The 15,653-nt window shown below is 38.3% G+C and overlaps 1 protein-coding gene across 9 annotated transcripts in view; it reads left to right on the top strand.

Moving 5' to 3' along the window:
* The window catches only part of TMCC1 (transmembrane and coiled-coil domain family 1), a 374,903-nt gene that overhangs the window by 263,896 nt on the left and 95,354 nt on the right, over window positions 1-15,653 (top strand). Inside the window, exon 1 of one of the 9 annotated variants that reach the window (XM_037000320.2) lies at window positions 7,451-8,408. The exons of the other annotated variants lie outside the window; for them this stretch is intronic. Coding sequence (XP_036856215.1) covers window positions 8,382-8,408 — 27 coding nt within the window. The 5' untranslated portion in view covers window positions 7,451-8,381. Of the gene's footprint in view, window positions 1-7,450; window positions 8,409-15,653 lie in introns of those variants that run through there. 9 annotated transcript variants of the gene reach the window in all.

Raw genomic sequence — 15,653 nt, 5'->3', positions numbered from 1 at the left:
TGGCAAAAGGATAGATAACAGAGATTCATGGAACAAAATACAAAGTACAGAAATAGAATCACATCAATACTCCCAAATCATTTTTGGTAAAAATACGAAAAACAATTCAATGGAGAAAAGACAGTGTTTTCAGAAAAAGTTACTGGAAAAATTTTGCATCCATCTGCACATATGTGAATCTCTACCTAGATCTAATACCTTATGCAAAAATTAACACAAAATAGATAACAAATCCATATGTACAACATAAAATTTCTAGAAGAACATATAGAAAATCTGACTTGGCATTAGGCAAAAAGTTCTTAGGATATCATAACCCTTACTGATAAAAAAAAAGATAAGATAATTAACAGGAATTCATCAAATAAAAAAAGTTTTATTGATGAAAAACATTATTAAGAGAATAGAAAAGCATGCTATAGCCTGGGAGAAAAATTTGCAGATCACATATCTGCAAATATCTGCAATCACATATATATATATATATAGGTATCATTAATCTACAGTTACATGAGGAACATTGTTTACTAGATTCCCCCCATCACCAAGTCCCCCTCATATACCCCATTACAGTCAGTGTCCATCAGCATAGTAAGATGCTGTAGAATCACTTCTTGTCTTCTCTGTGTTGTACAGTCCTCCCTGTGCCCCCCCCACATTATACATGCTAAACATAGTGTCCCCTTTCTTCCCACGCCCCCCTTATCCCTCCCTTCGCACCCATCCTCCCCAGTCCTTTTCCCTTTGGGAACTGTTACTCCATTCTTAGGTTCTGTAAGTCTGCTGCTGTTTTGTTCCTTCAGGTTTCTTCTTTGTTCTTATACTCCACATATGAGTGAAATCATTTGATACTTGTCTTTCTTCTCCTGGCTTATTTCACTGAGCATAATACCCTCTAGCTCCATCCATGTTGTTGCAAATGGTAGGATTTGTTTTTTTCTTATGGCTGAATAATAATTCATTGTGTATATGTACCACATCTTCTTTATCCATTCATCTACTGATGGACACTTAGGTTGCTTCCATTTCTTGGCTATTGTAAATAGTGCTGCGCTAAACATAGGGGTGCATCTGTCTTTTTCAAACTGGGCTGCTGCATTTTTAGTGTAAATTCCTAGGAGTGAAATTCCTGGGTCAAATGGTAAGTCTATTTTGAGCATTTTGAGGAACCTCCATACTGCTTTCCATAATTGTTGAACTAATTTACATTCCCACCAGCAGTGTAGGAGGGTTCCCCTTTCTCCACAACCTCGCCAACATTTGTTGTTGTTTATCTTTTGGATGGTAGTGATCCTTACTTGTGTGCAGTGATATCTCATTGTGCTTTTAATTTGCATTTCTGTAATGATTAGTGATGTGGAGCATCTTTTCATGTGTCTATTGGCCTTCTGAATTTATTCTTTATAGAACTGGCTGCTCAGCTCCTCTGCCCATTTTTTAACTGGATTATTTGCTTTTTATTTGTTGAAGTGTGTGAGCTCTTTATATATTTTTTATATCAACCCTTTATCGGATCTGTCATTTATGAGTATAGTCTCCCATACTGTAGGATGACTTTTTGTTCTATTGGTGGTGTCCTTTGCTGTACAGAAGCTTTCATATTTAAATGATAATCATGCTGCATACAGTATTCCTGGTTCAAAGCCCTTCTGTTTCATTGCATTAAATATATCATACCATTCTGGCCTGTAAGGTTTCTGCTGAGAGTCTGATGATAGCCAGATGGGTTTTCCTTTGTAGGTGACCTTTCTTCTCTCTCTGGCTTCCTTTAATACTCTGTCCTTGTCTTTGATCTTTACCATTTTAATTATTATGTGTCTTTCTGTTGTTCTCCTTGGGTCCTTGGTGTTGGGAGATCTGTGGGCTTCCATGGTCTGAGAGACTATTTCCTCCCCCAGTTTATGGAAATTTTCAGGAATTATTTCTTCAGAAACACTCTCTATCCCTTTTTCTCTCTTCTTCTTCTTCTGGAACCCCTATAATGTGAATATTATTCCCTTTGGATTGGTCATGCAGTTCTCTTAATATCCTTTCATTCCTGGAGATGGCCTTTTATCTCTCTCTCCCTCAGCTTCTCTGTATTCCTGTTCTCTGATTTCTGTTCCGTTAGTGGTCTCTTGCACCTCATCCAGTGTGCTCTTAAGTCCTTCCAGAGATTGTTTAATTTCTGTATTTTGCCTCATAACTTGATCCTTTAGCTCTTGAATATTTCTCTGCAGGTCCATCAGCATGGTTATGACCTTTATTTTGTTTTCATTTTCCAGAAGATTGGTTATATCTATCTCCCCCAGTCCTCTCTCAGGGTTTGTTTGGGTAATTCTGGACTGGACCAAATTCTTCTGCCTTTTCATGGCCGTAGAGGTAGTCGTAGGCAGGTGACACATGTGTCAACTGGGAGAACAAAGTCCCTTCCTGATTGCTGGTTGCCCTGCCCCTCTCGGCTGCCTGTGTCGGTCACCCTCAGCCCCAGAGCAGTGTCCAGGTTAATCCCCTGAGCCACCGCGGGCAGGGCAGCCCAGAGCCCTATGGGGAGAGGTAGGCCTGCTGGGTCTGCTCTCCTGCGAGAACGGCGCCCCTTCGCGCCCTACTCTGGCTTCCTTTGCCTGCACCGTGCAGCTTCGCACTAGTGACTGGTTTGGGTGGCTGCTCGCCATTAGGAGACTCTGGGCAGCTGCTGTGGGCATGGCTGCTCTCAGACTGCTTGGCCACTGTAGCGGGGCCATGCTGGATGGGGAATGAACAGCAGGCTGTTTATCGCCATGGGGGGCTTCAGAGCTGTGCTGCCTCCCACGGGGCTGCGTCGTCAGAAGCTCCTCAGAATTTCCTGCCTGCTGAGCTGAGTGTGCCAGGACGATTCCGTCCAGCTGTGAGACCCCTGTCCCTTTAAGACTTTCAGAAAGTACTCGCTTTTCTTTTGTCCCAGGGGAGCTGGCTGTGGGGTCCCGCTCACAGATTTTACTTTTCTGTTTCCCTAATATCCAGCACACCATGCAGTGTGTGTCTGCGCTCCTGGTGCAGATTATTAGGGCTTGTTATTTAGCAGTCCTGTGCTTCCACTCCTTCCCTATTCTGACTCCTTTCCTCCCACCAGTGAGCTGGGGTTGGGGGAGCGCTCGGGTTCTCCCAGGCTGTGGTTTGTATCTTACCCCCTTCATGAGATACTGAGTTCTCCCAGATGTAGATGTAGCCTGGCTATTGTACTGTATCCTCTGGTCTCTCTTTTAGGAATAGTTGTATTTGTTGTATATTCAAAAATATGTATGGTTTTGGGAGGAGATTTCCACTGCCCTACTCATGCCGCCATCTTGGCTCCTCCTCCCAGAATATATTTTTTGAACTGTCAAAACTGACCGGTAAAAAAAGAAAAATCCAATTAAAAATGGTTGAATGTCTTAAATAGTCCCTTAACCAAAGAGGATGGAGTACAATGGCAAATAAAATACATGAAAACATGTTGAGCATTATTAACTGTTAAGCAAATGCAAATTAAAACCATCATACCACTAGTCAAATGGCTACAATAAAAACTGACAATTCCAAATGCTGAAAGGATACAGAGAATAACTGGAGCTCTCCTTCACTGCTTATAGGAAAGGAAAATGGTACAGCCACTCTAGGAAACAGCTTAGTGGTTTTCTTTTCTTTCATACTGACCGTGTGACCCAATAAATCCATTCCCAGGTTTTTGATCTGTAGAAGTGAAAACTTAACATTTCCACAAAACCTTAACAATAATGTTTAGAGCAGTTCTGTTATTAATCACCAAAAAATGGTAATTATGCAGATGTCCTTCAGCAAGTGAGTGGATAACTGGTGGTACATCCACAGTGGACTACTGTTCAGCAATAAAAGGAAATGAACCACTGATACATACAACGTCCTGGATGCACCTCAAGAGCTGAATAAAAGAAATAGTCTGAACAAGTTAGGTACTTACGATTCTGTTTATATCATGTTCTCAAGAAAATAAGACGTTGGTAAAAAGAATGGGTGTAGGTCAGTGATGGGTTTAGGAATGACTACACCAGGGAGTCTTTTAGAGACTCTGTATCCTGATTATGCTGGTAGTTACAATGAATCTATGCATATTTTAAAATTCATAGAACTGTATACATGCCTAAAAGGTCAATTTTATAGTGTCAGTTTGAAACATTTTTTTAAAATGTTAGTGGTATAAAGTGACAGTTTATTATGTCATGATTCTGTGAACTGACCAGGTGACCCAGCTTTACATCATATTGGCTGGGATATTGGGATGCCTAGAAAATCTAAATAGTCTGACTTACATGGCTAACAGTTTGTACTGGCCTCCAACTCAGAGTTCGGCTGTGGCTGTTAGCCAGGGACCATAATTCTCCTGCTCTTAGTACTCTTATTCTCTGTATGACCTGTTGGGCTTTTTTGCATCATGGCAGCTAGGTTCCAAGAAGTGTTCAAAAAGAATAATCCCGTTTCTGAGCACTTACCAAGTCTCTGTCTGCATCCTGTTGCTAAAAAGCACATTTGCTATAGCAAGTCCCAAGACCAAACTGAAAATCAATGTGTTACAAGTATGGTACAGGGCACAAATACCAGGAGTACTGGCTCATTCGGGACCTCCAAATTACTGTCTATCACAGACAGTGAGTGCGTTTTGTTCCTTTTTTCTTCTTCTTATAATAGAGCTTCCTTGAGGGTTACCTGTATTTCTTAAAAAAAAATTAGGGAATTCAAGTATCTAAGAGGGAGTAATTGAAAAAGATTGCCTGTTATTTTAAAAAATGTGAACTGTGATTATTTGAAACATCTTGAAATGTTTTATTTTTCTGTGTCAATTATAGACCTACATCTTTATAAAGGTTTGAGTTCATTTTTTGTGTACCTGATCAGTTTCCCTCATAATTTTTTCTGTCATTTATTGATCCTCACTACAGGGAATGGGGTTCCAAAAGAGCTCACATATGTAAGTTGCTAAGAAAATTAAAGTTGCTAAGAACTTAAAAGTTCTCATCACAAGAAAAAAAAAATTTGTAGCTATGTGTGGTTATGAATGTTAACTAAACTTATTGTGGTAATCATTTTTGTAATATCAAATAGTGTTGTATCAAATTATGTTGTACCTCTGTAACTAACAACGTATGTGTCAATTATATCTCAATTTTTAAAAAACACGCTAAAGAGCCCATAGAGCACTGCACAACCTCAGGATAAATTTGGGCTCTGGGAAGGAACCCTGTTGTTCATGTATTCAGATAGCATCCTAAGATGTAATTTGTCCGAGAAGAGCCTCCACAGAGAATTTATGTAGTGAAGGTGTAAGGCAGGAATACCAAATCAGAAACATCCTACACAGTGAGTGCATTACAGAAATCAAGGGTGTTTTGTTTGTTGCTCACATCTTTGTGACTTTGCTTTTAAACAGTGGTAAACATAAGAACCAGATAGTTATGCCATGAATTGAATGAATGCATGAAGTAAGAAAAAACGGTAGGAGGGCAACACATGGTGTGGTAGAAAGAACACACAGAATTAGAAAACATGGATTCCAGATCTGATATGATCACAACTGCATCCTTCACTTCTTTCAAAAAGCCTTGAGTCTGACACTACAAAATGAGGTATTGGAGCTGAACAGTGCTTCTTAACATTCCGACAAGGCTGTATATACCAGAATCTCTGATAGAGATGTGTAATTTGAAAGAAAAAAAAGTATAATTCTTGTTTTTGAAATATAAACTACTGAAAGCAAAGTATAATAAAAGATTCCAGGCTTGTGAGAGTACATAGACTATAGAAAGAGAAGGTACTAAAGAGGAACTGAAGTTTTTTTACATGTTGAGAAATAGTAGTCTAGAAAATATAGTCCTTTAAGTCAGTAGAGAACAAGACCGGTTCATCATCCATTTTTTTATCCCTAAATGCCAAAGACAGTGCTTGGCACATGGTAATATTTACTGAGTAAATTAATGCAAGGTCCCTCTACTTAGAAAATTTTGTCTCGGACTTTAAAGAGAGTGATTTAGAGGTGTAATAAGATTTTCATTGCTTTGTTAGTCACACATTTCCTCCATGGATGAGGTATGGCAGACTGAGTCTTTTTGTCCCCTACTAATGCCTGTTCACTTTGGCCTACAGTCTGTAGCTGTAAAGTGTGTATCTCTCTGTACGTACAGATTTATATAATTTATCAGATGCCCCTGCTGTTACTCTCCTGGCTCATGGAAGGAAATCGGAAATCTTAGTTCATGCCTTGTAGCTTTGGCAGTGGACTAAAACCCATACACCAAAGGGATGGTTCACTGTCCTCACAAACTTAATGTCTGATGGCCTTGCGTTAAGATCTTAAGAAGCTTAGAACTCAAAACTGAAATACAATTACTCCTTTTTGATTGATAGTAACAACCTTTCTGGGAACTGTTCTCTGTATATCCTAAAACAGAATCAAAATTCCCTTTGATAGTCTAGATACCAACACAACAATTCATATTTAAAGTAAATTGTTCTTTCAGAGGTCCCTATAAGAATGACCTGAAGCAAAACTCATTAATATGGAAAACTGCATATATAATATTTTTTAAACTACCTGCTTTAAAAGTGCCCAGTAACTTTTTTCTATTTGCTGATATTTTTATTCTCTAGACTTAAAAAAATTAAAATGGTGGGTTATATATAAGTAAGATTCTTAACAAATGGGAAAATTGTATTAGAAATTCTAAGATTACCTGTTTAGGTATTTGAGTATAAATAAAGATCCCAGAAAACTTTATCAGAAATTCAGAAATCTGTAAATAATGAAGTTATGTGTATCTAATTCAGTATTAGTGAATGCATATTTATAAAAATAAAGCTAGTGTATCTTATAAATGAAAAGCCTTTTATTTATTTTCTTTCTTTCTTCCTTATTCCTCCCCACCCTACTTTCATTATGTGTTAACAGACCTGGTTTTTGCTCCCTCAATACATGTCAAATAACATGTCATAGGCACTTCAGCTGTCTTGCATGGACCATCATAGTCTACTACATGCTTTTCCTACATCTGCCCTGTCCCTAACTCTCCCCACTTAGAATGACCCTGTTAAAACCCAAATCAGATCTTATCTCTCCTCTGCTCAAGACTTCCAGTGACTGACTTACAGTAGCCTACAGTGTTGTACACAGTCTAACCCTGCTTCTCTCCACCAAGCCTCTCTGTCTTTATTTTCTATAATTCCCTCTGTTGGTTGCTCAGCTTCTTTGGCATTCTTTGTGTACACCAAACACATTCCTCTCTCAGGACCCTTGAACTTGGTATCTCTCTCTGGATATCCACATGCTTCCATTCAGATCTCTGGTCAGATATTATTTTATTGGAGAGACCCATCATCCTCGATCCCCTTTATTCTGCTTTTATTTTCTTCACAACATTTATCACCAGTGGATGCATATTATATATTTATTTGTTTATTGGCTGTCTTCCCCAGCTATGTAGGTATAATCTATTCTCTAATGTTTCTCTACAGCCCAGAACAGTGCCTCAGTTATTCGGTCAAGAGCTCAGCTACCTCTTTCTTTGAAGCTTTTCTCCAGCCCTTAGGTGCTCATGTTCTGTCTCTGCTGATTCCTTTAAGATAGAACTCTTATCATAAATGTAACTACATAGTAGGTAAGAATTGGAGCCAAAACTGTACAGTGTGACTTTAAATCCCAGCCCTACCACTTAGCATTTAAATCTGGGCAAGTTACTAACCTCCGTATTTTTCCATTTCTCCACCTCTAAATTGGCAATAGTGGCAGTGACTGGAACACAGAGATGAAATGGGAAAAGTAGACAGGGACCTAATTATCAAGATCTTTGTTTAACATACCTGGGTACTTAGACATTTTTCAGAATATTCTCCCTGTTCTTTTGTAAAGTCACAGAGAAGGTTTGGGGCTTCTTGGCTAGGTGACAGTGTCCAGAAAACTATGCCTCAGATCAGAATCAGAATATTATTTGTGACATAAGCCAGGTAAACCAATAGCTCTTCAGATTTCCCACTTCCTGTTCATTTCCTCCAGACACAAAATATGCTCAAGGAGAAAAGTTCTTTCCTACCTTTAATATTTTGAGATGTCCGCATTTGGGATTCAAAGTATTTTTGGTGCTTATTGCTTAACTGGGCTGAAGATTATCTCATGTGACAGCATAGATCTCTTGTTTTGGAATTGCCCTTACTTTCTAGAACAACCACTCTGCATAGCTGCCAACATGCCCTGGATCCTTTTGCTTCATATTACAGTGATACTGCTTTGTCAGGGTAGAATTCAGCCTCACAGGGCTGGAGTCAGTCTCTGCTGACCTCATGCCACAGTACAGCATGTTCAAATCTGAGAGAAACCCGAGGGTTATTCGGCATATTCCTCCTCCTTCTCCCTTACAAGCATGGAGCCCTCACTCTCCTCGGAAACCGTATGTTGTATATGTGTGTGTATCTGTCTTCTTTTTAAACTCTCTTCCTTAATCCTATAATTCTGCAGCTTTAAGTGGGGGCTGGTTGTATAGACAGACACAGGATATGCTTTTAGCTGCTGAAACTTAGCATTTTTCAGCATTAGATCTCAGCCACAGGCATTGGCTATTTTTGGACTGACTTGTATGAGGTTGCAATAATCAAGAAGCATGTTATGTGTTTCCTAGTTGTTCATTTTACCCATAGCTGTTCGGGCAGAATGTACAGAGTGCTCTGTGTGGGCATGCTCAGATCATAGTGGAATGTCCCAGCTCTCCCGTGTGATGGGCTGCTTCAGTGCAGAGTAAATGTCATCTTTACTCTCTCAGGCTAGTTATCAGAAAATAAGTGTTTCCTTCAGTTAATAAAAGACTTGTGCTTGCCTGTGGTAGCTTGGGAAAAGTCTGGGTTAAGTTTGAAGATGCCAGGCATGCATAACAAATAAGAATTTGGATTAGAGCCATTTGAAATATTTCTCACATTAAAAAGAAAAGGCCCTCATCACTCACTTGTTTTCAGTGTGTTTTTCCCAAAGACTTGGCAATTTTCTGAATTGTAAAGCAGTGTGCACATAATCTGAGTGCTAAAATTCATGTCTCCAGATCAGAACAGGTTCCTGAGGTATATATACAACTGGGTAGGAAGATGATCCAGCTTTATGCAGTGCAACTACCATTTTCACATTTCATCTATATTCTTAAGTAGAAAACTTGGTCTTGAGATAGATTTTACCATGATTTTTTCAGTTGGCTATATAGATGATAATACAGATATTTTCTAAAAGATAAATTCTAAGAGCAAACAGATTCTGTATAGTTTTACCTGATTTTAAAGTTAACGTACATTAATACTGTTTGCTGTTGAACCTTGGATTTAAGATCCAAACAGATTTTTACTCAGGTTTGATATTAATCACTCTCTTATGCCTTATGGCAGAGAATTTACCAGTTGTTGTAACAGATTTATGCCTCTGCCCTGTACCCTTTACTTCTGTTGTTTGTTCTGTATCTTGGATTTTAAAATCTTGGCACATCTCTGTTGTGAGGTTATTAAAGGTCAGTTTAATTATATATGTTTTATTAAGAATGCTAGCCCTGATTGAATGGGGTGGTCCAAAGGAAAGAATTCACAGGACAGTCCCAAAAGGTTAGGGAGCGGAGACTAATAGTAATAACAGAAAGTAACTCCTTTTTGTCCACTGTTGACAGTCCAGAGGGAGGAAGGAAATCTAAACATAATTTAAACATTTTAAGTTGATTTTATTTTCTGCATTGATTGTATTAATTCATGAGTAAAGAAAGTTTGCTAAAAAAATACTCTTAGTACCTGAGTAAATGGTTGGTTGTTGTAGATTAAACTGCTTGCTTGCTTCCCTACCTGTGTCTTTCTCTCACTTGCTCAAACTACTCATTGACTCTGGTGAACTAAAATACTTTGATTAAAACAATGATTAAGATACTCAGAAATGAGGTACTTGCTCCAGTGTCTGGATTTTTTAATGTAACTATCTGGATACATCAAACTGCTATAGATTGGGGTTCATCTATGGCTTCTTTGCATGAGATTGCAGCATGCTTTGTGAAGAGTTCATTCTAAACTACAGAATGAATATTTTGAAGGAAGACTCAAGAGAGGAAAATGTATCTGGCTCTAGGAAATGAGAGCTCTATTAAAGTGGGACACTATAAAAACACAATATTCAACTTTCATCTGTATTTTAAATACATGATTATAATATCCCTAGATGTTGACTGGTTCTAAAGATAGATAATTCTTTTTCCTTTCTTAATAACTCTGCAACACCACACATCTGTATGTTTATGTTAAACTCATGTATATAATGCAAACATTCTAGACTGTTCCTTCAGTGTTGACATTTCCTCAGTTATCTATACAAATGTGTAACCATTTGGTCACACATAGATGCTATAACTTTTTAAACAAGTGTTTATGTTGGGCTGTCACTGCTTTAAATGGTGAACTTTTGAAAGATAAAACTCCTCTCACATGTGAACCTTCTAACTGCTGCTTGACCTAAATCTCATCATCCCATAGGTCTCAGTGTGCCACGTAAAGGTCAGATCCCATAGGAACAATGCAAAGGTCTACCCCCATTGTTTTGTAATTGTAGAGTTTCTTTTTTGAGTTCCATTCAAAAGAAACAACTGGAATAGTGATCTGAACAGTGGATGAGAAGTATGCAACACTGGCGGGAGACTGTTCCAGGTTGCAGTGTTTCCCTACTCCCAGTGCTCAAAATGTCCTCTCTTCTTCAAAATTAGCAAGCTCATGAGAATGTACTGTATCCCTTAAGGCTGCTAGAGGGAAAAAAGGTAAAGAACTCTGACTTGAAGCTTAAAAGCAGTTGCCCTAGATTATTTTCATTTATACCAGGAATTACTAAATGCCAGCCCAGTATGTCCTACTTGCTACAGAGGGTAGTGTAAATCAATCATTTGTTCAGTGAACAAAAAATTACTGAAAGTCTCTATGTATCTGGGTTTGGGGTTTGAGTTGGTCTTGGGATATATCAGTGAACAATACAGAAAAATCCTCTGCCCTCATATAGCTTACATTATAGTTGGGAGAGATGACAATAACAGTTAAGAAGCCTAAGAAGTAAACTATGGAGTATGTGAAAGAAGGATGGGTTTTTGAAAACAACATAGCTGGGTAAGGGCAACTGGACATGCTGAGGGTGGATCGCCATTTTCAGTAGGAGAGTCAGCATAGACCTCATTTAAAAAGAGATGTTTGAGAAACGGTTTGAAAGAGGTGTGCAGGTCAGCCATACAACTGTCTGAAGAATGAATATTCCTGGCAGAGGTATAGCCAGAACAAAGACAGGAGTGTGCCTCATGTCTACAAGAGGACAGAGGTTGGTATGACAAGAGCAAGAATAAGCAAGGGAAGAGTAGTAGAAATTGGTATGTTGAAGATATAACAGAGTGTCTTATCTGTTGCTTTATAAGAAACTATCCCAAAATTAGTGACTTAAAACAACTATTTTATTAGCTTATAGTTCTGTGAGTCAGCTCTTTGGGCTGGGCTCAGTTGGATGGTTCTTGTGCTGATCTTGCCCAAGGGTCACTCTCATTGCTGCGTGGTCTAACATGGCCTCCTTCACAGGTCTGGCACTTGAAGCCCCAATACACAAACACTTTTCAATTCTCTCCTTGTGTCACACTTGATAATGTTAAACTTGGCCAAAGCAAGTCCATGGCCAAACTCCATTTCACAGGATGGAGAAACAGATTCCACTTATTGATGGGAGGAATGAGAAGGTTAACTTGTAAACGGAAGGAATACTGGATAAAATGAATTATGGCTATTAATCTCCCATACAGAGGACCAGATGAGATATGTCCTTGAAGGGCATTTTTAAAGGCTGGCTTTCTCTTTGAGTGTAAAATGAATTTACTGAAGAATTTTCAGCAGAGCAGTAGCATGGGTTGACTTAGGTTTTTCAAGGATCATTCTAGCTGTAGTATTGAGAACAGATTATGTTCTGGCAAGGAAGACCAGTGAGGAGGCCATTGTAGTAACCTAGGCAAGATAGGATTATGGCTCAAACTAAAATGGCAGACATGAAGATGAGAAGTAGTCAGATTTTGGATGTATGTTGAATGTAAACCCAACAGGATTTTCTGGTGGATTGGATGTAAGGTATGAAAGAGAGAAATCAGTGACTAGAGGATTTTCATTTAAATGGCTGGAAGAATGAATTTGTCATTAACTGAGATATAAAGTCTGCTAGTGTGGCAGGTTTTGTGGGAAAGAGCAAGAGATCAATTTGAGATTAGTGTTAGACGTCTAAGTGGGAATGTCAAATAGACAATTGACTATATGAGTCTGGAATATAGGAGAAAGGTCTGGGCTGAAAATGTCATTTAAGGGGGTATCACAGTTAGATGGTATCTAAAGTCATGAGACTAGGTAAAGTCATCAAGAGAGGGAACGAGTTTACGTAAAGAAGAGATGAAGAAAAAGGAGTGAGCCCTATCACTCCCGGTTAAGAAGAGGAGGAGGAAGAGTGGCCCGTGAGGGATGAGGAAAGTCAGGAGAGCGTAGTGTACTGGATGCCACAGGTAGAAACTCCTCACAGGAAGGGAGGCCTCAGCTGCTGATAGGTCAAGTAAGGAGGAGACTAAGAACTCATCTTTAAATTTAGTAATGTGCAAAATCTTTAGATTTTGTTGAGTCACCTTGACAAAAACTTTTTGGTGGATTGATGAGAGAAAAGCAGGTTAAGTGGATTTGAGAATGGGAAGAGAGGAATATGGAGACACTGAGCTTTAGACTATTTTGGTGACTCAATAGGAACAGAGAAATGTTGGAGGACATGAGGTCAAAAAGAAGTTTCTTTAATGTAGGAGATGGGAAAATCACACTCGTGGGAAAAATTCAGTAGAAAGGAAAAATTGACCTGTTTCTTTCATTAATTTAATAAACTTAAGTGGCACTTACATGTGCAGACACTATTTGAAGCACTTTACAAAGTACAAACTCATTTAATATAAGAATGAAATAATGACTGGCCACTCAGTGTAAAATACCGTGGTGGGTGCTCTAAGGAATTCAAGAACGTCCAGGACACAATCTCAGACTTAAGGACTCATAGTCTCTACTAAAAAATACAAAAACTTGCAAAAATAACTAAAAATAGGAAGGTGATATATAACAAAAATTATACAGTTTAGGAGTTCAGAGAAAGGAAGATAACTTTCAACCAAGGGAATAAGGATGTCAGTAGTAATTTTATTCCAATTAAATAACAGCGGGCCTTTAAACTAAATATAGACTCGTTTGGGCTTAAATTCTTGTATATTTCATTTCATCTTAAGCATGGACAGGAGTGAGTTGGGGTGTGTGTGTGAGTTGTAACGTAAAATGGAACAGGGTTGGAGGCAGGGAGGAAAATATATAGCCTGAAGGGGTTAAAAAGCAGAAAAGGCAATCTCAGAGCTACTTCTTTCTCACATATTGTCATCTTCATGTTTATAACCATAGCCCCATATGTAAGGGGGAGGCAAGGAGAGCAAGGAAAGGGTGTGGGCAATGTGTGTGAACTGCATATGCGTCTTTGATCAGGAACAATCCAGAATTATTTTTCAAGAAAGTAAAATAAGAAAATTTTAGATGTATAAGCCCAGGAAATATGACTAGAATATTGTCCTTTGCTCTTAATGAAAAGTATTGTTTATAGTTTGGGTAAAACTACGACTGATTGATACTTGGGGTTAGGGAAGAATTATTTTATGTCCAATGGACACTTGTGAGGAAAATTTATAGAGAACCATTTCTGGGGAGCATAGAAGTTGTCCTTGTTTTTAAGTGTTTCCTCATGCATATTCTGTGTTGGAAAAATGTAGGCACCTTTTAATATACTCTGATTGCAAGTTGAAGGAAGAAATTCTTGCAGAGGTCCAAAGGAGCTCGCAGTAAAGGGAATATCGTCAAATTACATATCAAATGATAATCAAGTTTACCCATAGTTAAAGTAATGCAATTGATAATTAAAATGAGATCTTATTTTTTCATGTATCAGATTAATGAAAATACTAAAGTTTGATACCTGGAGCTGGCGCATAGTCATTCATACTCTATTGGTAGTAGTGTCAATTGTTGTAATCTTTCTGGAGGGTATACACCCTCTAACATACTGCCAGGAATTTACATTATCAATATACTTACAGAAATTCACCAAGATATTATATAAAGATGTTTTCGTAATACTTGTAATTTAAAAGTGGGAAGAATTTGTTTTGATGCCCAACTGAAGTTCAGTATTAAATATCTCTGACATCACTCAAAGCTCCCTAAAGATGATGCAACCTTCTTCCTTATTAAGGAACCGGATCCCGTTATTGTCCTATTGTACAATTATTGGATGAGTTCACAGGATTTTTTTTCAGATCCCTAGAAAGAAAGGCTTTTCATTTACTGTTAGTGGCCATGTCTTGCCAGTGGGTTTCATCCCTGGGCAACTTCACTATGGATTCATTGAGACTGAGAAATAACAATGGAACATCCTTTGGGTAAAAGGTTTATACCCAGCTTTATTATCATCGTAGTAGGTTGAGCACTAGAATCACATCTGCATCCAGCAGTCTGCAGGTCTGTAATCCACCTCTGTCTCTTCCTCTTCCAGATCATTGGGCAGAGCTCTTTAGATAGTGACTCAGTGAATAATAGCTTATTGTCTATGGATGTGGAAGCATTAGCCTAGCAGTAGGCCAATTACATTAAGTAGTTTAGGGTCAGGTAGGGATCCTGGCTTAGGACCTTGCATTTTCTCCACAGGCCATCACTGGAGATGGGGTGTTAAAAATGAAAGATCAAATATTCCAACATGATTCTCAGAAAAGAGCTATTAGAAACAGAATGGGTAACAGAAGGAAGCTGCTAATTATAAAACAGATCTTTAAGAAATAAAGCCTATATAGGATTAGTTAAAGTGAAATGGGGGAGTAAGTAGTCTAGAGAAAGTTAGCCATAATTCTGCATCTTCAGATAATTCTTTTAATTTCTTAGAACTCCATTTTCATTTTGAAGAACAGAACTGTCATCCAAGTCACAAAATTTGAGAGAGCATCAGAGGATGACAGAACTTTTATTATATATTTCTTCCTAAATGTAAATGTTGCTTTTACTTTCTATATCATTGCATTTATTTGTCATACATATTTTATCAAATACATTTGTTATTTTATAAACCCATCCAAGTTTTGCCTATTTATCTTGTGTTCTTCTTGGTACCAACTATGGTAAATTGCTTGCATTATTTGACTCACTGTTATTCTCCACTGAATTAATTATATGCCAGATTACCTCTGTGTTTTGGAACTGGATAAGGAGAAACAAGGAGTAAGCCAAGTGCAGGACACCTAGGTGGCAGCTGTTCATACCTCAAACAATGAACAAGATCTAAAGAACTACACCCAATTAATTACCTCTTTTGGGCATGAAAGCAGGATTACAGTAAGGCCAAAATGTTATTGGTTGTCACTGTCCAGGTAATTGTGGTTTCAGCTTACCAGAGTGAACATTCTCACCTTGAAGGCAAGGGCTAGATTGTATTGCCACTAGGGCCTAGGTTGTCTCTCAAAAGGGGAATAATGTAAGCAAGAGACTTAATATAGGCTCAAGAGATCTGGTTTGTAGTCCCAGCCCTACCACAACTAGATAGGAACTTGGGGAATTTA

Source organism: Manis javanica, chromosome 3, assembly GCF_040802235.1.
Source record: "Manis javanica isolate MJ-LG chromosome 3, MJ_LKY, whole genome shotgun sequence".
Classification (NCBI taxonomy): domain Eukaryota; kingdom Metazoa; phylum Chordata; class Mammalia; order Pholidota; family Manidae; genus Manis; species Manis javanica.
The sequence above is the reverse complement of the archived record's forward strand: the minus strand, read 5'-3'. Positions and strand labels throughout refer to the sequence as shown.